Source organism: Vitis vinifera, chromosome 18 (assembly GCF_030704535.1).
Source record: "Vitis vinifera cultivar Pinot Noir 40024 chromosome 18, ASM3070453v1".
In the NCBI taxonomy this organism is placed as follows: domain Eukaryota; kingdom Viridiplantae; phylum Streptophyta; class Magnoliopsida; order Vitales; family Vitaceae; genus Vitis; species Vitis vinifera.
Genome location: NC_081822.1, coordinates 34,762,591 through 34,784,916, shown reverse-complemented (window position 1 = coordinate 34,784,916; position 22,326 = coordinate 34,762,591). Strand labels below are relative to the sequence as shown.

Here is a 22,326-nt window from a genome sequence, read left to right as displayed (position 1 = left end):
TTTTTAATATCAGGGTTAAATTAACTAAGTTTTTTTCAAAAACATCAATCATCAAAACAAATGTATATATTAGTCTATTTTTTTTTTATAAGAAATGTATGTATTAGTCTAGATATCATTGATAAAAACAATGAAGTTGAAACTAGTCTCTATTGGTATTTTTAGATAATATTTTTTAGTGTGTGTTTTTTTTTTTTTTGTTACTTTTGCTAGATTTTTAGAATTGTTTTAAAAAATGATTATGCAAATAAGGATAATGATTAAAAATAAATCTTTACATCTAAAAGTTAATTTTAAAACATGTGTTAGAAGTTTGAGAGTGGATAAGGCACAAGAAAAAGGGATCTTAAGTGGTAATAACCCTTCCTTTGAAAGAAAACAAAGACTTCTTGGTCAAAGCCTTCTTGGGTTTTGCGTGATACCCCATCAATGCTCTAGTACTTGATGACGAATATGAGGAATATGAATTGGACAATACATTTACGCTGGAATTAAGTGAGAGTATATCTTGAGCAAAATCTCAAATGAAATGTATATTAATTCCTTTCCATTTAGCATGCCAATTGATTGTCCATGGTGATGAATTTGAAATGGGGGATTATATCTATTTTTCGGACCTTTATGAATACTTCTATAATGGTGGTGTATTAGATTAAGTGTGGGTGACATATAATCCTTAGCATTGCTGAGAGGCATCAATCCAATCAATGGAGGCATATCAAGGCTTCATTTGATGGCTCTTATGTCTTTGGTCAATCTTTTAAAGTGAAAAGGTATGGGTTCCATCCTATATATGATCAAGACTTTCAATACTATTAAGCTGAACCCATCCTATATATGATCAAGACTTTCAATACTATTAAGCTACATTTGGTTGATGGGATAAGATATAATAGAATATATATATATATATATATATATATATATATCTTATAATATCATATTTGTCTATAATACAACTCGAGAAATATCGTTCGATGTGATATCTAAGTGAAAGCATTCAAGTATAGAGCAACTGCTCAACCAACATCATCGGGCAATGGGGGTAATGGGGATGAACCATTGAGAGTGTCGACACCTAGCGAGGGGTCATTCGACAGCCTGACAACCAAATAGCCCAAAAAAACCTTCACAAAATTCCAATTCCTCAAAACCCCGAAGGCCATCAGAACGACCCATGCAAAGTACGGGGTGTGAGGTATGGTTCCCAAAGTGAAAAGATATTACTAATGGAATGCTTCCCAAGGAAACACCACGCTCGCTTGACAAGTGTCACCTCGACCAATAGTAAGCATTATGAGGTTTCTCAAGTTTGACTTGATAAGAGCTCATTTCTAAGAAAAAGCCAACTCCATGTCCACCAATTAGAGTACACCCAGGAGAAGTTATAAAGCCAGACAATGGGTAAGCAGGAATAGAGAGTAAAAAAAGGGGGGAGGAAAAACTACACTTGGTATCGGATATTAACTCAATCTATTGGCGTCATAGAGGCTAGTCAACACTTCCCTACAATTCCTTAGTGTTGATACCTCGCGTTCCTGATGATCCACGTAGTTGCCAAATGGATGGATGCGTGACCTCAACCAAAATAGGTTCTTGATCCAGTCGTTATACCTGCAAAAAGGGCATCCGGACAGGGTGTTCGGACGCACCCTTCGATGGTTTTGTTAGCCATGGTTAGGGAGAGGGATAAATCAGTTGGCCTTTTACTAGGTATCAGTAGATTACCTTCCTCTTCGTGTGAAGGTTTATATATAGTGTCAGGAGTACTGTTCTTCTCATTAATGGTGGGAATATATTTTATGTTGTCATGATGACATTAGATGGCAGCAGGGTCATCACCACCCTACGGGCGGCTATCAGAAACCGTGGTAGGTGATGCGGCTGTCAGAGATCGTGGGAAGTGATCATGTAGAATGATCGTGGGAAGTGACTTGTTGTCACCTCAACTCGTCCTTTCACTCTGCAGGTGATGGGACGTGGGCCATGGCTGTTGTTGTGATAGCGTGTAAGACTCACTTTACTTTAGTCAATGATCCGGACAATCATATCCGGATAGCCCATGTTGGTTATCCGGATGTATTGTGAAGCGGACGTATTTATGGAAGCCGTCCGGATGTCTATGCTTTGTAAGCGTCGTTTGCTCTTCCTTGAGGCAGTCCGGATGGAAAAAGCGCGTCATGTGTGCTTTATAGGAAGATCCGGATGAGGGTGACCCGGATGACAATGCGTGCCATGTGTCACTGTAAGATGCGTGCCACGTGTCTCGGAGAGAAGGGTCCCTACACTTAGGATATAGGGTCTCAAATGATTTTTGTACCAACAATATCCTAACTTTTACAATTGGTTGATAAGAAATGATGTTGAATGTTATAAAAGGTTTGATGTACCCTTATTAAAAATAATTTGATTTTCAAATAACCCTTGCTAAATACTTATACAATATTCATATAAGGTAGTGAAACCCAATTCAAGAGAACCATCCAATACTTTACAGGGGATCAATAGTACAAGATACGGTGATGTTGAGAATTCAATGTTGTCTTTATTGGTAAGTCATATTCCTTTTCATTCTGGTTTATGCATGCAATTTAGAACGCAAGTTTAGAATGTATTGGGAGATAAGTATCCATCTCATCAATCTAGATGTCTATTAAATTTGTTCATTGTTTTATTGTTGAAATGACAACATATAAAATTTACGTTGTATAGGATATATGCATACTTTATAATATACTCATTGCCCTCTTCCTGCTATCTACCCTTGAAGTGGGAAAGTGTGGGTCCATGTTATACTCTGTAATTAAAAATAGTGGTATATCCTTCCAAATGTTAATCCTTTACTAAATTATCCAATGAAATAACTTGTCCAATTTCAAAATGTTAAAAATAAAAGAGAGCAAGATATAGAAATTATGTGGAAGAGACACTCATGCACTTGGGTTTTGAGATCTCCTTACCAAATGAATAAGCTCTTTGAATCTATGTTATAAGAAATACATGAAATACTCTCTCTCTCTCTCTCTCTCTCTCTCTCTCTCTCTATATATATATATATATATATATATATATATATATGAATATATACTTTTATAGTTTTAGAAATTTGTATTATGTTTTTTCATGATTAGCTATTTTAAAATTTTAAAACATATTATAATAGTGGTAATTTAATTAGATTTATATTATTTTTCATATTAATAGATCATTTGACTTAATTTTATGAATAATTTATGAGTGGATCCTTCTATTCACTAGGGAGTGATTGATATCATAAATTGCATGATAATAAGAGTAAAAATCCTACCTTAAACTTGATTTTGTATGCATACTCTCAAACTAGTCAATTGTATGCTACCTTACAATGCTCTCGGTTTTCTCATATTTTCATTTTAGTAGTTGATATTTACAACTATTTTTCATGAATAATGATAGCCCTATAATCATCTCGATATCCCAAATATACTAATGAACTATGAGTAGAACTAAAAATTCAAAGTTACATGAAGATCAATGGTGCAATCCTATTTCAAGCAATGTAAAGTTTGATAACAGTTGAAGAATTCAGAGAAGTCCAAATGCTCTCAAGTAATTTGTTTTTATTTTTAAAATTCTAAACTTTTTAAAGATCAATCTCACCAACTTTTATAAGATTTGGACATTATTTGCCTATGGGGAAAAATCAGTAAAGATGGGTGAAAAATAGAAAAAGTATTGAAGGAGATGAAGAGCTTTCTAAAAAAAAATGGTGCCTAAATGGCACCATTTCCTTCCACCCTTGTACCATCTTATAACCTGACATCATTTTCTTCAAAACTACCACCATTTTATTTTGGAACTTCGAGAAGGCACGAGACCTACATTTTGTAACTTTTCCCAAGACCTCCAAGAACTACCACCATTTTGTTTGAGATCTCTCACCTTATTTTTAATGCCTCCATGTGGTATACCACTTAGGAGAATATGGGAGCTCCTATTTAATGAGATTTTGTAGCTAAAAAATGGGGATTTTTGGGAGGAGACTCCCTGGTAGAAAGCTTTTCTTCAACCTTTGACCTTAGGAACTGCTATAATTACTTCAATCTTTGTAATGTTTTTTAAACTTTAAGAGCTTTTTAATGTATTAATTGGTGGGAAGCCCTTTTTACTATATTTGCATTTAGTTACTTTTACTCTTTAGTTGTGTATAAAATTGAGGCTTAATTTTGGATTTCGATGCTTCTTATTTCATGCTTTGTTTTTATTTTATTTATTTTATTTTATTTTTTTCTTTTTTGGGTGTTGAATTTATGTCTTTTGAGTAGTTTTTTTGGCTGAGGAGAAAGGAGTCCGACCTCCCTTGTGGCCATCTTGACTATTTAAGTGTATAATCAACTTGTAAGTTGGAACTCTTCATTTTTAATTAGATAATTCATGCCTTGATACTTAGAAATTGGAATTTAGGCCCACTTTGAGGGTATCTCAAGTACTTAATGGTTGAGAGTCATTTTAACTTGAGATAATCATTATTGAGTACTTAATGCTATTATAAATCTTGTGAAGTTAAATTTCAATTCAAATTCACTTGATTTTTCACCCTTTTTTCACAAAACACATCAACCTCTTTCTTTCTTTTTTTTTTTTTTCAAGTAATTGAGTAAAAGACTTTGCCTTAAAAAAAATTTCATAGATCTTATAAACCTCTCCATATCCCCAGTACACTTAAGATCACCTCCCTAAGGTTCAACACCTGACTTAAAATAGATTTTAAAACTATAACTGACTTCCTAAACTTGGGGAGTTGCATTTTATCACACATACTTGAGAGTGTTATGAAGTTATAAATTTAATTTGTTATCATCAATTGTCACATATTTGTAGTGATTGCTTGGTTGGTAAGAGAATGGATTAGTCTTGCACTAATACAAAGATTTAGTAGTTGCTACATATTTTATTTTAAAAATGCTTTATATTGTAAAGGTAATTTGTATTTAAACTACATTTAAAAACTAGCTAATTGGCTAGTCCTAGGCTCCACACCATATTTTCTGATGAAAATCCAACACATGATCTCCCCAAAATTATATAAGTCAATAATTTAGCCTAAATGATTAAATTTCTAGATAAAGATAGATAATGCATGAAGATTTGATGTGATTATAAGCCTCACATTCATCAATTGATCTTACTACATGTTGATATGATGTGCCATCAATTCAACTTACATAATTAAATTTCTAGATAAAGATGGATAACGTACATCAATTTGATGTGATTATAATCTTCAAACTCATCAATTGATCGATCTTATTCAATGTCCATGAATCCTGACTTATTCAATATCCATGGATCTTGATATTGAAAAAATATATATTCATCAATCAATATTTATGGATATTTTACTGATATTTTATTGATTTTTTTATTTTTTATTTTTTGTGTTTCAACCTACGTTTTCACGAATATTTCTAGATGTTTCACTGATTTTTCTTACTTTTTTTCGATTATTGAATAAATTAATTTTAATTTTTTATTTTTACATTTGATTTAATATATTAACATAAATTTTTAATAGGTCTTTTTATATATAATCTATATATTTATTAAATATAAAAAATATAAATATTAAAAAAATTATACATATATTATTATTTATTTGATATCATTGAATACGTTTAAATTAAAATGGATGATAATTTTAATACTAAATATATTTTAAAATTAGATATGTTATCATAATATTATTATAAAATAATATATAATACAACTTAATAATAAATATATATATACTTATAAAATTTATATTTTTTTATGGACGTAAAGGATATTATTATCAAATATGATAAATTATATATAATAATATATTTTTTTTTAAATAACTTAAAAATATCTTTTTTTACTTCTTTTATATATATATATATATATATATCGATCTTTCATCCTTTCAATTGACATGATACATAACAAAAACCAATATTATAAATATAATATTTCTATATTCAAACTAATTATTATCATTATAATTATTATTGTTTGCTGCATATCAAATAGGTAGGTCACTTAGATAATTGCAAACCGCGTCCCAAAGTATATCAGAAGCTCCATCTTCACCACAAGTTCTCTTACCGACATACCACTAGCTCCATGACAAGTGCCCTCTTCTACTTACACATGTCCTCCATATCATAAGAGCCACTCAAAATGTCAATTTTACTTTATTTTAAACGGATCATACTTCACATCAAAATGCCCTCAAGGGGCCACCGCTCTCTTCAACATGCAGAATCAGATCTTTCTAGATCTTCTCCTAAGGACATTTGTCATGGTTCCATTAGATAGAAATCCTAAAACTTCACCTTAAAAAATTGGAAGAATGTTGAGTGAAAAAACTATCTTCCAACTTGTATAAATGCCATAATCTAAAGTGGGTTATCATAGATTTTCATAGTTTCTTGAAATCATATTTGCTCTATTACAATGAAGTGGTCTCCTCAAGATGCCATGGAAGCTTACTTGCAGACTCTTCAAGTGGTGAGCATATTTATGTTTCATTTTTTTGGAAGTATTATTTTCTATCATCCTTTGAATGAAATTAATACTCTTCTTGATTGTCGTTAATGCAAGGTTGTATGGAAGATTCATTTGTAGCATTTCATTTCTTCTCCTCTTGTTCTTTTCTATTTTATAAGCTAAAGTTTCTTATTGTGACTTTTTTTTGTAGTGTAAAGACCACTACAATCAAGATTGCACTGAATATGGGGGAGCTACAAAATGCATTCAACCCCAATGCATGGAGTTCATATCAGCTTTGGCAGCAGGAAACCAAGCTAAACTAATGGTTCAAATCCTCTCAAATGAAGGAGTGAACCCATTAACAATAGCACTAGCCGTGGCTGCAAAGCATACCGGAGGTCGATTCATCTGCGTTCTTGACCAGCAACAAGACATGGAAGACTGCAAAGCTCAACTTTCTTGTTATGATCTCGAAGACAAGGTTGAGTTCGTCCATGGAAATCCTTGTGAGATTGTCATTCAGTTTAAGAGCATTGATTTTGCTGTTATTGACTGTAAGTTTGAAGACCACTTGAAATTATTCAAGACCATAGATGTGAATCCGAGAGGGTCTATAGTATTAGTAAGCAACCTTGTGAGAAGAAGAAATGGAGTTTCATTTGGTGAAGTTGTTAGGAGGAAGAAAGGAGTTGAATATGTGACTCTTCATATAGGACAAGGAATGGTGTTGACAAGAATTGGTTTTACTTGCAACGGTCATGAGACTAGGAGGTATAAGAGATTTCATGTCACATTTGAGAGTTGAACTTTTGTTTACAAACCCTAGCATTAATATTTCGCTTTTTAGTAATACAAGTGTGAGCAAGTCTATATTTTGTTTAAAATCGAATAAAAGTTGTTAATTAATCCTATGTTTGATTTTATAGTAAAGATATATAATGTGTATTTCTGATCTCCCATTTTCGATCGTGTCTTCGTTTTTATTTTGCTCATTTGTATCCACATTATTTTTCGGAAAAATACAAGAGAAGGAAAATACAGAGGAAAAGTAAGGAAAAGAAAAGAAAAAAAGAAAATTTGAGGAAAACAAAAAATTGATTTAAAGTTAAAAAATTATTTTGTATATGCTATTTCAAAATTATTTCATTTATTTTAACTCTTCGATATAATTAAATATTAAATAATTTGAAAATTCATAAGTTTCAAATTATTTTTATTTTATTTTTTATTTTCTTTGATATTTTTCATAAGATAATCAAATATGAGAAAATAATTTTTCTTAACATTTTTTTTTCTTTTCTTACTATTTTTTAAGAACGAAACATAATCATAAGGATGGTAAGCTATCGTCAATATATTTTCATATATAAATATTTTTAATTTTATATAAAGAATATATAAGTAAATTTGTTTTTTGTGCCTATGTTTCTACTTTTCTCATTCTCAAATTTCATATCGATTGAATAATGAGCCTAGACAAATTACCATTTATATTTTTATATGACTTTGGTCCTTGTTAATTCATTACATTAAAAAGTTTGATGTGAAGTAATGTCTATTGTCTTTTATGTGATTTTTATGGATGAAATTTGTCCTTTAATTTTGATATATATTAACTTAATTAAGTTTCTTCCACATTCATGCTTTTTGGTATATGAAAATATTGATTGTGCCCCACTATAATTTAATTAAATTTTAATTATATTCAAATCATCAGGGGCAGTGATGTCTAGGAGACACAAAATTCTAAATTCTTAACATGGAAAAGGACAATCCTCCTACTATGGACCACCATTAGAAAATAAAAAATAGTAGTTGGAAATTTGGAAATTTGGAGCAAAATACTTCATGATTCCAAGTGGAGATATAAAGAGCGGGAAAGAAAAGAACATTTTAGCTAGGAGCTAATGGTTGTATCTCTTTTTTTCTTTATAATATTTTCTATATATATAATGCAATATTATCCCTTATTCATTAAGGTAGGCATGATTGATTGAATCATATTAAAACCTTATGTAACTTTGTGTATGGTTTGTTTTATTTTTATGTTCCTTTATTAATATGTTTGTATTAAAACTTTGTTAGCACAATAAGTAATATCGAAGTTTGAAGTTGTTTAGAAGCACCTTGGAAGAGCAATTGTTAGATAGTGTCTCAAATTCCTATTTGAATATATTTCTTTTTGTAGAAGGAATATTATATAGAATATTTCCTAAATTAATATGTAGTTGTAATTACATTCCTTAGATTTTTTTTACAGAAAAGGAAAAATTAGTAGGAATATCTTTATAAATATTTTAGGTTATGAGGAAAAAAAGTTATGAGAGAGATATGATCTTATAAAGACTATATATGTAAGATAGAGATGTGAAGAAGAATGAGACATAAAGAGTGGGGAAAAGTAGGATGTTTTAAGAGCCAATAGTTGTATTTCTTTTTATGGTTCTCTATAATATTATTCGTAGAGGTAGGAGTAGTTGATCAAATCATATTAAAACTTTGTGTCCCTTTGTATGTGAATAGATTTTATTTTATGTTCTTCTATTAATATGTTTGCATTGAAGTTTCCAAATACACAACAAATCATACCAATCTTGAAGAAGGTATTTATACAAATTTGAGGACTTCTAAGCATACTTGATCATTTGAAAACAATGCTAGCTCCCTAGTAATCTTATTCATTGGCACTATGCATAGGTAAATTTAGGTAGTATTATTTATGACGATTGTGTTTTTTTGTTTTTTTTTTTCAAATTTGAATAAATTTGAAATTAACTTAAATGTAACTTAAAGCTTAATGACATTAAAAGTTTTAGGTTGTTTTTTTGTTATCATGTCTTAATATAATTAAGTGTTAAGTTAATTGTTTTTATTAATGTATGAATACCATTAAATATGCAATCTATTTATTTTTATATTTTAAAACATGATCTATAAAAATTAGTTATTATATTTTTACTTTAATTTGAAAACTAATAATTAAAAAAATAATAATTGAAGATATTTTTAAATGCACTAAAATATCAAAATTTCTAATCATAAAAAAAATTATAATGATTAATTACGTAACTGATAGGAAATTGGTAATTCAATAATAATTAAGATGTCTAATTAAATTTGATTGCTAAAAAATGTTAAAAATATTCTAAATTAACCCTTTTTGTGTGGTATATATTTGGATTTATAAACTACATTTTTTTTTTTTTAGCCGAGAATTCTCCATGAGGACCCAAACCTCGAGGTATTAACCATCCTACAACAACTAGTACCGAGTAAATTTTGGGGGTATCATCGGTGGTAGGATTTGAGTATAGGATTATGTGTCACTTATTGAGACCACACTTCCTAGTATTCGTCCACACTTCCTAATGTTTGCCCTTACCAACTAGACTACCCTTATGGGTATTTGGATTTATAAACTTATTAAAATATGTGTTTTATTATTGAGATTAATTCATAATTTTTAGAATTTTAAGTTTGAAAGAATATCACATCCTAACTTTTTATTTTTCAAAATTTATTAGAATTTTTTAGTCCAAAGAATATTTAGATGAGTGTGAATTGTGTTATGGAATTCTAATTAAAATATATTTATTAGAGTCTATGGTTGTTAGTTTATTTTAGTTTTAATGTAAGATAACAAGTTTTATGGGTTTTTCTTGTGAATTAATTTCTCAGGCTAGGCCCATATCTAGGAGTGGTGGGCCCAGATAGCAGTTTGGGTCTGCATGAGTTTAAATATCAAGCCAAAGGCCACTGAAATTTTCAAACCTATACTCATGAGTCATGGCCAAAGGGAACAATAAATATTTTAATTCTTCCTTAAAAAAGTACATAATGTATATTTTTGGTATTTTGGAAAATGAAGATACTCAAGGCTGTTGGTAAAACTTAACGCTTATTATTTAATAATTTAAATTAATTTTAAGTTAAATTATATTTAAATTATTGACTTAAAATTTATTACTTAATTTTTATTTTAAGTATTAAGGTTGTTCGATAAAGTTAATTTAAAATTTATTCTTATAAATTATAACTAGAGCAAAAGAGGTCAAGTAACATTGGAAGTTATAGAGTAGTAAAAAATATCATAAAAATAATTAGGACAAATAGGGTAAAAGGGCAAAATGAAGATGATAATTTAAGAATAAGTTAATCATTTTTACTTATTACTTAAAGTAGTTTTTTACTTTAAGTCATACCATTAAGTTATTTTATCAAATATACTTAATTTATTTAATAACTTAAACTAAGTTATTAAATTACTTTTAAGTTATTAAGTGGGTATACCAAACACCCACTTAGGGAATGTTTGACAATATTTTTGATACATTTCAAAAATAAATTTTTGTAAATAAATTTTAATTATTTTTAAAAATAAAATTTTATTTAAAAACTCAAATATGGAAAATAGTAGTTTTGAATTTATGTTTCTTAAAGATAATGTGGGGCACTCACTACTCTTTATCATGCCGTCTAGCATGACCCCTAAGTGTTGTTTAGCACAAGGCATGTTCAGCACCAGCACAAGAACCATGTAGCACTATCCGTCCACCCAAAGGTACTAAACAGATACAAACCAATCAGACATTATGTATTCATGTCTGCTAAGCATTAACTGTAATTGACATTAAGTGCATTGATTGATGCAACCGTTACGAGGTTAAAACATCAAACTTCAAGGTTCATCAAGGCACAATACTCATTATGAGCCAACAACCATTGACATTAAAGACGTGCAATCAAAGGTATAATTAAGGCACCTAAGAAGATGTTATATTTGAGTAAGGATAAATAGCCCTTCTTCATCACAAGAAAGGTATGTTGCTACTTTTTCCAAAAACCTATTTTGCTCAAATCTTCCATCTTTGACTTAAGTTTTGCATGGATATGCCCGAAAAATCTCATGCTAACATTCCTTTGTGCAGGTTTAATAGTACACAAAGGCTAGTCAAATCCTTCTTTATTGGTCATGCACCAACAAATAATATGTATTCTTATGTATTACAAAAAAATTCACAAAATGTTTTTCATATTTTAAATTTCTCATAATTATACCTAAAAATACTTCAAATATATTTTTATTTTAAGATACTTCGTTTTGTCTGAAATACATGCCATCTCTTTTGATGCCAAATCCTCAAAGAACTATTTTTAATAATATATATATATATATATATAACTTAACTTTTTGGAAGCTTGGAATAAAGGATAGCAAAATTAAAATATTTGAAACTTTGTAATTTCATAATGCAAAAAGATTCAAAGCTAGTAGCTGAAAATTACATTTATAACCTTGGATAATGAAAATTTTTTATTTTATTTTATAAAAATAAATTGTTCATGGATAATTTAATTTGACCAACTTTGTAATTTCATAATGCAAAAAGATTCAAAACTGGTAGCTGAAAATTACATCTATAACCTTGGATAATAAAAAAAATTTATTTTATTTTATAAAAATAAATTGTTGTTATAAATTGTTCATGGATAATTTAATTTCAAATAACTCATAGTTATGTGTTACATAATTTGGTTATTTATTTTTAAGTTATGTTTGGTGCTGAAAGAGTAATAAGGAATGAAAAAAAGACTAACAAAAATGATTTTCTCATTGTTAGTTTTGCTACAAAAATATGAAAGAAAACAAAATATAATTTACATTAATTAGAAACTTATATATTTTTAAATTATTTAATTTTTATGTAAAAAGGTTAAATAAATTGAATTGGTTCAAAGTAGCATTTAAAAAAATAATTTATTAACTTCTATTTTTTCTTTATATTTTCTTTGTTTTGCATTTTTCTTAACTACATCATCATTACTATCATACTCTATATGATATAACCTCATGTTATCGTCATCGTAGCGCTTATTCAAAGTTCAAGGGTACGTGCATCATACAATCAAAAACACGGATTTTAGCTTTGGGAAGTCATACTTCTCATCACATGACCTGTCATTCCCATGCATGTGTATTCCTTTGGTTGATAATCTCATGTGTGGCCTCTGCTCGGACCTGGCTAGACCCAACACCATTGTCTCGAAAGACTTTCATCACCATAAACATGGCATAAATAGATATTATATTATACGAATCCATTACACATTATTGGTGCACGACCAGTAATGTCCTTTCTGATTAGCTCCCTCCCAGTGAACGACAAGTGTATCTGCAATAAGGAATATCCGGATGGTTTTTCTGAACATGCTCCTTTGAAGTTTAAGTTAATTTGGAAGAGATGAACAATCTCTTCTTAGAGAGTTTTTTCATACTTGGGTTTTGATGCCTGGCTATTTACCCTAACCAAGTTGCAACGTTTCCCATACATCTTTATTGCTTTAAATGCCAATAATTGGCTTTATGAATAACAGTTTTTGGTTTAAAGTCTAGCATTTTTGTCCATGAATGTTGGTTTAAAGTCTAGCATTTTTGTCCATGAATGTTGCTAGCGTGTTGGTTCAGTATTTACTGCCAGTATTCATTGCTTGAATGATGTCCCCATAACATTTTGGCCATCTGTAATCTAGACGGGGAAAGGGATTCATGCGAGACAGACGTGGGGATCCCACATATATTATGCATGAAATTAATACCTTATCTAAACACAATCTAAAGCATGATCTAAACAAACATGATCGTACATCCTTGCTTGGGGACTTGATCAGTCTCTGAGTCTGAAAATATGGTGGAAAACCAAGTTGAATGGAACCCGAAAGCTTAACTCAAAATTGGAACTGAACTTGTAATGAGCGACCTGCCTTGATCAGTTAGGATCAGTTCAGTGTTGGGCCATCCACCTTGACGTACTGAGATTTTCAAATCCAAGGCTCGATGAATAGGATTCTGCAATTTGCCTGCACTAAATTAACTTGTTTAACAAGATTTTCACTTCCTCAAAACTAATACTATGCTCAAGAACAAGGTATGATCCATGCGGATGCAATAAACCAAGTCCTAAATGCTTGGGCAAGTACTGACCCATGCGTTTTTAAACTAGGTAAGTTGGAAGATTGTATTTAACAATATTAGCTAGATGGGTTGCCTATGAGCATATGGGCAGTGGAATATAATGGTTTTTGGTCCATTGAGAATTCATTCTTCACATCCAAAAATGAAAAAGAAAGAAATATGTTAGGAAAATCCAACAAAGAATAAAAGCTACTTCAATCTTTTTGCTGCATGAACTTCACGAGGAGAGGGGAGAACTTACCAATAAGTCTTGGAGAATTCTGAGAACTTTTCAGCAGCAGAAGCTTAACCATGGTCATTGGTGGATCTTCTCAACCTTCAAGGCATGGTTGCTGACCTACCTCAAAGCTATCACTTTCAACTCCAATTGGTCCTTCATGATCAGGGCTTTCCACAAGAAGCTTATCATGTTGATCAGATCAAGCATATATAAGATGAACTCCACATTCTTTCACCTTTAGAGGTATACCACTGTGATAGCCTTTAAATGAAGCAGTCAAGTGACCCCATTCATTGGAGAGGTACTTCTTTTTAAGCGCAACCTTTGGATAATACCTTATCCACACTTGCTTGGAGGAACCACCATTAAAGTAGCATTCACAAAGGGGTGGTGCAAATGCAAGAAAATCTACCCCTCCAATTTGATCAGTCAATTTACATTCTAAACAATAAGTGCATGTTGCATCAATTGGGGAACTCTCAAATTCATCATCCGATTCATTCTTAGGTGTATGAGCATATTCCTTCTGAGATTTATCATTAAACTTATTCTCAGATTGCTTCTCAAATTCATGGCAAGATTCAGCATCAAGTTGAACATAGACTGCATAAAGCAAATCCTAGAAACCCCTTATCCTTGTACCAATTCATAGGAAGCTCTATTGTTACTGCACTTCCTTTCTGATAACCGAACCACTTCAGAATTGCTTGACTTCCAGAAGTCAGAATATTAAATCCCCTGGTGACATTGGAAAATGGATCATTCTCTGGACAAGACAAACAGCTCCTTGATTCCAACTCCTGCAAAAAAGTACCATGTAAATCACATGTCTAGATTAATAGTTGTGTTCCATGAAAATCATATCTGAATTTCCCATTTGAAGTTATTGAAAAGAAAAGGCCGTGACTGCCTCCTCCATGGTGACAATGATGGAATCGACAAAGTCTTCAGGCAGATGCAGTGGTGTGCATCTACACAGTTTCTACTTGATGGAAGCTCTGGGAGGATTTGAAGCCTCTTGCAGAGGCTCAAACTGAGGAATCTTAGACAAATCACCCCAGATTGCTCGTTGTATTCTTAAAGAATAGAGGTTTGCGTTTTGAACGGCATTTGATACCAAGAGTCCCATGAGAACCGATATCACTGTCCTTCCAGATATCAATTGATGCATGTAACTCTTCTATAGTTATCTTATCCAAATAAAGCTTTTTCAAAATTTCCATCTTCCCTGTAATTTCTGGAAACCTCCCTAGGTTTCAACAGTGAGTGTGACAGAGACTTTTGAGGTGTTGCAACTTACTAATACTACCTGGAAAACCTTCAAGGCTAAGGCTTTTGCAACATGCCAAATTCAAAACTTCAACCACTGTCAGATGTCCAATTGATGAAGGTAGCTCTTTTATAGTTGTCTCATCCAAATGAAGCTCTTTCAAAATTTCCATCTTCCCTGTAATTTCTGGAAACCTCTCTAGGTTTGAACAGCCAGAACACTTGATGCTCAAGACATTTCAACTCACAAATGCTACTTGGAAGACTCCTAAGCGTTTTGCATCCTGTCAAATTCAAGAGAAAAAGAACTAATAAATAATTTTAACATTGATGGGTGAGCTTTAAGCAAAGTTTTACTACCTTTAGGTCATGCTTGATTGACAAAAGAGGATATGTATATCTTAGGATATCATATTCCATTAAAAAGGATATGATTTCCAATGGAATATGATATCCTTGGATATACATATCTTATGAATATGATATTCTAAGTTAGCATATCCAATAAGATATATCATGTTATATTTAATTTGTGAAATAAATAAAAAATAATATAAAATGTATATTATTTTCAATGTTTAAAATAAAAATTATATTAGATTCCGATATTTTCTATTTAAAAAAATGAAATTTCTCTTATGTTTAACAATATTTATGATTAAAATATTTAAATTTTATAAATAAAAAATTTTATATTATTTTATTCAATATATAAGAATAATTTATGTGTCACATATTAATATTATTTTATAAATATTTTTTTAGTTTTTCTTTTTTAACCATAAATTTAATTTATATTAAAAAATTATTTTACAAAAAGTGTATATAAAAAAAATAAAAAATAAATAAAATTTGATAAAAATAAATAAATTTGTGATTTATGGGATATGCATATCTCATATCTTAGCATGAGATATGTCATATCTCATGTAGAAAAGATAATAATATAAAAAAAAAAAAGTGGATAATATATTTTACCATTTATCATATTCCATATTTGATTGAACATATGACAGAATAAGTGATAAGATGACTTATCATATCTTATCGTTAACTAAACATGAGATAGGGTATAATATCCTATCTCTTATCCTATCCCATGTTATATCTGATCAACCAAACATGACTTTAAGAGTTAGCGTTTTCAATGTTGGCATAGATGAAAATTTTGAGATTTTTACGGGATTTTGACAATAATTGAGATTCATGACCTTCAACTTTCCATGAATTTTAAATAAAACAAAATTTGTCTTAATAAATAAAATATTTCATGAAATTTATATTAATGTCAAATAATGATTATACCTTATTCCCTTTTTATAGCTATCTTATGTTGTTGTATCTCAAGTCGAGTGAAATAAGGCTATCTCTAGGAAAATTTGGTGGCAAAGATTTCAAATGAAGATGCCCTTTTTTTTTTTTTTCATGTTATGCATGATGAATTTGTCTCTATTACATATTTAACCCTTTTATGTTTTAGGGTTTTGTTTTTTAGGGAGTGCGGCTACAATTGAGAGATGATATTTTTTAGAACTTCACCATTGTAACCCTTCTCGTTCATTTTTTGATTAGTGGATTTTTGAATGTTGGTGCACTCCATGGATGTAGGGATCACATTGATTGCTGATCCATGTTAAAAATCTTGTCTTTTTCTTTATTTTTCTCTTCGTGTATTGTGTGGTTTGATTAATAGTTGCAAGATTGTATTTAACATTATTAGCTAGATGGGTTGCCTATAGGCAGGGGAATATAATGGTTTTTGGTCGATTGAGAATTAATTCTTCACATCCAAAAATGAAAAAGAAAGAAATATGTTATGAAAATCCAAGAAAGAATAAAAGCTACTTCAATCTTTTTGCTACATGAACTTAGCAAGGAGAGGGAAGAACTTACCAGTAAGTCTTGAAGTATTCAGAGAGAACTTTTCAGGAGCAGAAGCTCATGGTCATTGGTGGATCTTTTCAATCTTCAAGGCATGGTTGCTGACCTACATCAAAGCTATCACTTTCAACTACAATTGATCCTGCATCATCAAGGCTTTCAGCAAGAAGATTATAATGTTGATCAGATCGAGCATATATAAGATAGACTCCACATTCTTTCACCTTTAGAGGTGTACCATTGTGATAGCCTTTAAATGAAGCAATCGAGTGACTCCATTCATTGGAGAAGTACTTCTTTTTAAGTGCAACCTTTGGATAATACCTGATCCACACTTGCTTGGATGGACCACCATTAAAGTAGTATTCACAAAGGGTTGGTCCAAATGCAAGAAAATCTACCTCTCCAATCTGATCAGTCAATTTGCATTCTAAACGACAAGTGCGTGTTGCATCAACTGGGGAATTCTCAAATTCATCCTCAGATTCATTCTTAGATGTATGAGCATATTCATTCTGAGATATATCATCAAACGTATTCTCAGATTCATGGCCAGATGCAGTATCGAGAGGAACATAGACCGAGCATAAAACAAAACCCAGAAAGCCCTTCTGCTCATACCAATTCATAGGAAGCTCTGTTTTTACTGCACATCCCATCTGACAACTTATCCACTCTGGAATTCTTTGACTTCCAGAAATGAAAATATCAAATTCTCTGCTGACACATGAAGGTGGTTCGTTCTCTGGACAAGGCAAACAGCTCCTCAATTCCGACCCCTGCACAAAAGTACCATGTAAATCACATGTCTAGATTAATAGTTGTGCGCCATGAAAATCATACCTGAATTTCCCATTTGTATTAATTGAACACAGAAGGCCATGTCTGCCTCTTCCATGGCAACAATGATGGAAACAGCAAAGTCTTCAAGCAGGTGTAATGGTGTGCATCTACATACTCTATACTTGATTGAAGCTCAGGGTGGCTTTGAAGCCTCTTGCAGTGGCTCAAACCAAGGAATCTTAGCCCACAAAGTTGACTGTTAATAGCAGGAAAACTCACAAGATCATTGCAAAATGACAAATCCAAATGTTCAAGCTCTTCCAGATATCCAATTAATGTTTAGCTCTTTTATAGCTGTCTCATCCAGATAAAGATCTTTTAAATATTCCATCTTCCTGGTGTTGGTGGTAAGCTCTTTAGTTTTGAACAGGCACATAAACATATACTTTTAAGGTGTTCCAACTTACTAATACCACTTGGAAGACTCACAAGGTTTTTGCAATGTTCCAAATTCAAAAATTCAAGTGCTGTCAGATGGTAAATTGATGAAGGTAGCTCTTTTATAGCTGTCTCATCCAAATGAAGCTCTTTCAAATTTTCCATCTTTTCTGTGATCTCTGGAAACGCCTCTAGGTTTGAACAGCCAGAGCACCAGAGACATTCAAGGCATTTCAACTCACAGATGCTACTTGGAAGACTCCTAAGCTTTTTGCACCCTGTCAAATTCAAGAGAAACAGAACTAGTAAATAATGTTAACATTAATGGGTGAGCCTTAAGCAAAGTTTTACTACCTTTAAGCCTTAGAATCTTCAATGCTGGCATAGATGGAAATTTTGAGATTTTTACGAGATTTTGACAATAACTGAGATTCATGACCTTCAAGTTTCCAAGACTCTGTAACAAAATAAAATTTGTTTTAATAAACAAAAAATCCCATGAAATTTAAATTAATGTCAAGTAGAAGTATAACTAAATAATGATCATACCTTATTCCCCTTCCAGAGCTGTCTTATGTTGCTACGACTCAAGTCGAGTAAAATAAGGCTATCTCCAGGAAAATTTGGTGGCAAAGATTTCAAAGGAAGATGCATTGGGGAAAGTAATTTTTGAATTGCTTCTGTCCCCTGTAAACCAAAGCACAAGATAAATGAAACATAAAATTAGCCTAACTAAATTAAATAGATAAGTACCTTCTTCCATTAAAATGATATAATATATTAAATTATTGAAGCTTGCTCAAACACACACACACACATATATCTTCAGCTAAAACTCAAACTAGATTAATGCATTTTGGCTCTTACCGTATTCCTTGTCAATCGAGGATACTCATCCTTCCAGAGCTGTCTTATGTTGCTACGACTCCAGTCAAGAAAAATAAGGCTATCTCCAGGAAAATTTGGTGGCAAAGATTTCAAAGGAAGATGCATTAGGGAATATAATTTGGGCATTTTCAGGAAACCTGCACTGCTGAACTGTATCTTTTGAATTTCTTCTGTCCCCTATAAACCAAAGCACAAGATAAATGAAACATAAAATTAGCCTAACTAAATTAAATAGATAAGTACCTTCTTCCATTAAAATGATATAATATATTAAATTATTGAAGCTTGCTCAAACACACATGCACACATATATCTTCAGTTAAAAATCAAACTAGATTAATGCATTTTGGCTCTTACCGTATTCCTTGTCAATCGAGGATACACATCCTTGGAGTCCTGCAATCTGCTCCTTTTACTAGGCTCATGGGGATTATTTTCATCAATAAGTTTTTGACCCATTTGTTGTAATAAATCATGCATGTATAACTTATTGTTTGAAATTGTTGCAAGACACATATCATGAAGAACTTGAATTCCACTTTCTGAGCCCAACCCAAGACTGTCAAGTATTGTTGAAACAGATTCCTCATCTTTCCCCTTTAAAAGGCATACAACCTTAAGAAAAATCTCCTGCTCTGTAGGAGTTAGTCCATCAAAACTTACTTTTAATTCATTGTAAATTTCGCCATGAGTGTTTTTTCTTAGTTTATGCAATATGCATTTCCATTCGGTTATTGTCTTGCCAAAAAGAGAAGAACCCAACACTTTAAGAGCTAAAGGATGACCCTTAACATATCCTACAACATGGTTCACAAGGCCCACATAATCTTCTTTTGGAAAGGTTTGTTTAAAGGCATGCCAACTGAAGAGGTGAATAGCTTCCTCATGAGTTAATCCTTTAGATTCATATGATGCATCTAATTTAGCCACATTTAGCAAATGTCTATCTCTAGTTGTAAAGATAATTCTACTTCGGAGGCTAAACGAATCACGTAATTTAACTAAGTATTCTACTTGACTCAACCGATCAACATCATCAACAACAAGAAGAACCCTTTTATTTTTTGTTCTTCCATATGTTCCTATTGATGCATCATCAAGTAGCTGCTGAAATTGTGGTAGATTGAGATGATGACCTCTTGAATTCTCTCCAACATTTGTAAGAAAGATGGTACTCTGGAAATGATATGAGATTTTATTGTAAATAGCCTTGGCAATGGTAGTCTTCCCAATTCCACTGATTCCATTTATCCCAATCATGAGAACCTTATCCAACTTAAGATTTATCAACGACAACAATTTTTTCAAACGAAATTCCATTCCAACTGTGTCATAATCAACTTGCAGAAGCTCACAATTCAATCTTCTAAGAATATCAGTGATAATTTCCTTGATAAGCTGTGACTCATACCTGCTAAAATACAAGAAACAAGCAATGAGTTAGAATTAGTCACAAAATTAGGAATACGAAGTAGAGATAACTATGGTGCCAAGTGTCAAGCAGCCAGTTTGCTCTCCGTGTTTCCCAACTTAGCAATCTGAAACTAAAAGCTCTTCTCTATAACCCCTACTTCGGCCATTAGTAAAGGCTATCTCCCTTCTCCTTTTCTTTCATAAGGGATCCTCTCATCAAGGGAAGAATCCTCTGGGTCGTCAACCAGCTCACATAAAGGTTAAATCTTCTCAGCATCACGGAATTATCTTAGGAATGTAATATATTTCCTTCCTACTACATATCATCATAATATGTTTCCTTCCTCCTCTGTATCATTTCTAAAGTGTAGATATATACTTATGTTAGTCAGTCACCAAAAGAACACAGCAGATTATTCCCTTGAAGTCTTCCTCCTTTATGTTATCAAAGCAGTGAGCTCTCACGAGCTGTTTTCTTTTCCTGTGTTCTTCATACAGTCTTCTTCATGGCTGTAAGCAACCCTCTTGCAGTTGTCGTAACTGCTGGAACTGCCATTCCTAGCACGTTAATATTTGGATCGTGGAAATTACTACAACAGAGAAAACAATCTAATTTCTCCATTTTGATTTATCACAAAACTAAAGAGGAAATATGAGAATTAAATTTATACAAGGAAATTGTTGTGAAATCAATCAAGGAACCCATGACAATGGTTACAGAGGGCAAATATCTTTTGGTCTGGATATCATGTTCTTAATTTTATGGAAAGGGCTAAATCCTAATTTAATGGATTGAAACCATATGGAACTTATCTATAGGTCTAATTCTTCAGAACATAACAGCAAAAATTCTAAGATAATCTACCCTAAATTTATTGTTATTTTTGTGGGAAATCTGTTTCAAACAGGTTTGATACAAATGAAAACTTGTTCATATCCATCCCTAAAGCCTATTTCGGTGCAAGAATTCACATTTGTGCCTCATTCAAACTCGTTGAAATAAAGTGGAGTTGGAAAAAATTTCTGAAAGGAAGGTGATGAGAAGCTATAATTACTGATTGTGAAGACGCCATCCCACTAGATTGGATGCTTCCCTCAAGGCGGCCCTCCATCTATTCACCTTCTCCTTCGTCTCCTCGGCATCTCTTTCATGACTCAAAAATACTTCACAACTTCCGATCTGATCTCGCACTTCTGATGGATCAACATGGTAGAACACCGGCATAACCATTCGACCCGGTTTTTTCATAGACTTAATTATGGTTTCCAGCTCATCTAAACACCACCTCGAAGAAGCATAGTTCTTCGAAAATACAAGGATGGAAATCTTTGATTCTTCAATAGCTGTCAAGAATTCTGGCGCAATTTCTTCCCGTTTCTCATGTTTTTCATCGTCTCTGAAGGCATAAAATCCATTCTCATCCAAAGCTGTATAGAGATGATCGGTAAAAGTTTTTCCGGTGTCTTCTCCTCTAAAACTCAAGAAGACATCGTACTTCCATTGAGGGGCAAAAGTAGAATCAACAGATGCCATTCAGAGGGGCGTGGTTGAAATATGAGAAATGTTGATAACAAGCGCGCAACAAGCACCCCATATATATCATAAGGCATGGTCGAATATATTTTGACAAAAATATTGATATTGATAGGCGAGAATTATTAAAAATTTATGAAAATATTTTAAATATATATTTTATAAGTGAAAATAGGTATATTAAAATTATTTTATAAGGATAATTGATATAAATATGATTAAAGATAATGTTTATAAAAAAATTTTAAGAAAAAATTAATTTAATTTCCTTTAATATACTTATATTTATATTTGTATTTATTTATTTTAAAATTTTAAAACTATTTTTTATTAAAACATGTTTATTACATTTTAAATAAAATAAATAAATTGATTTACAAAAAATATTTTATTTTAGATTTAATTTTTAAAATTTTATTATAATTTTTTGTAATT

The 22,326-nt window shown here is 31.5% G+C and overlaps 2 protein-coding genes across 5 annotated transcripts; one reads left to right on the top strand and one right to left on the bottom strand.

The window, feature by feature from the left end:
* Window positions 1-6,344: 6,344 nt before the first annotated feature.
* On the top strand, window positions 6,345-7,424 carry LOC104877967 (uncharacterized). The gene is made up of 2 exons (XM_010647563.3): window positions 6,345-6,510; window positions 6,701-7,424. The coding sequence occupies exons 1-2, from the start codon at window positions 6,457-6,459 to the stop codon at window positions 7,295-7,297; spliced, it is 651 nt and encodes a 216-aa protein (XP_010645865.1). The 5' UTR covers window positions 6,345-6,456; the 3' UTR covers window positions 7,298-7,424.
* Window positions 7,425-12,949: 5,525 nt separating this feature from the next.
* Window positions 12,950-21,948, bottom strand: LOC100258506 (disease resistance protein RUN1). Of its 4 annotated transcripts, XM_010647565.3 has the most exons (10): window positions 21,413-21,939; window positions 19,302-20,358; window positions 18,924-19,121; window positions 18,606-18,743; window positions 18,411-18,513; window positions 17,679-18,334; window positions 16,848-17,614; window positions 14,986-15,238; window positions 13,707-14,485; window positions 12,950-13,350 (listed from the first exon to the last, which is right to left on the bottom strand). In XM_010647565.3, the coding sequence occupies exons 1-6, from the start codon at window positions 21,889-21,891 to the stop codon at window positions 17,997-17,999; spliced, it is 2,313 nt and encodes a 770-aa protein (XP_010645867.1). In that variant the 5' UTR covers window positions 21,892-21,939; the 3' UTR covers window positions 12,950-13,350; window positions 13,707-14,485; window positions 14,986-15,238; window positions 16,848-17,614; window positions 17,679-17,996. The 4 variants fall into 4 exon arrangements, with proteins under 4 accessions (XP_010645867.1, XP_010645868.1, XP_010645866.1 ...); XM_010647566.3 differs by having other exon boundaries at window positions 13,707-15,238; window positions 19,302-20,355; window positions 21,413-21,948; XM_010647564.3 differs by having other exon boundaries at window positions 13,707-15,238.
* Window positions 21,949-22,326: the final 378 nt, after the last annotated feature.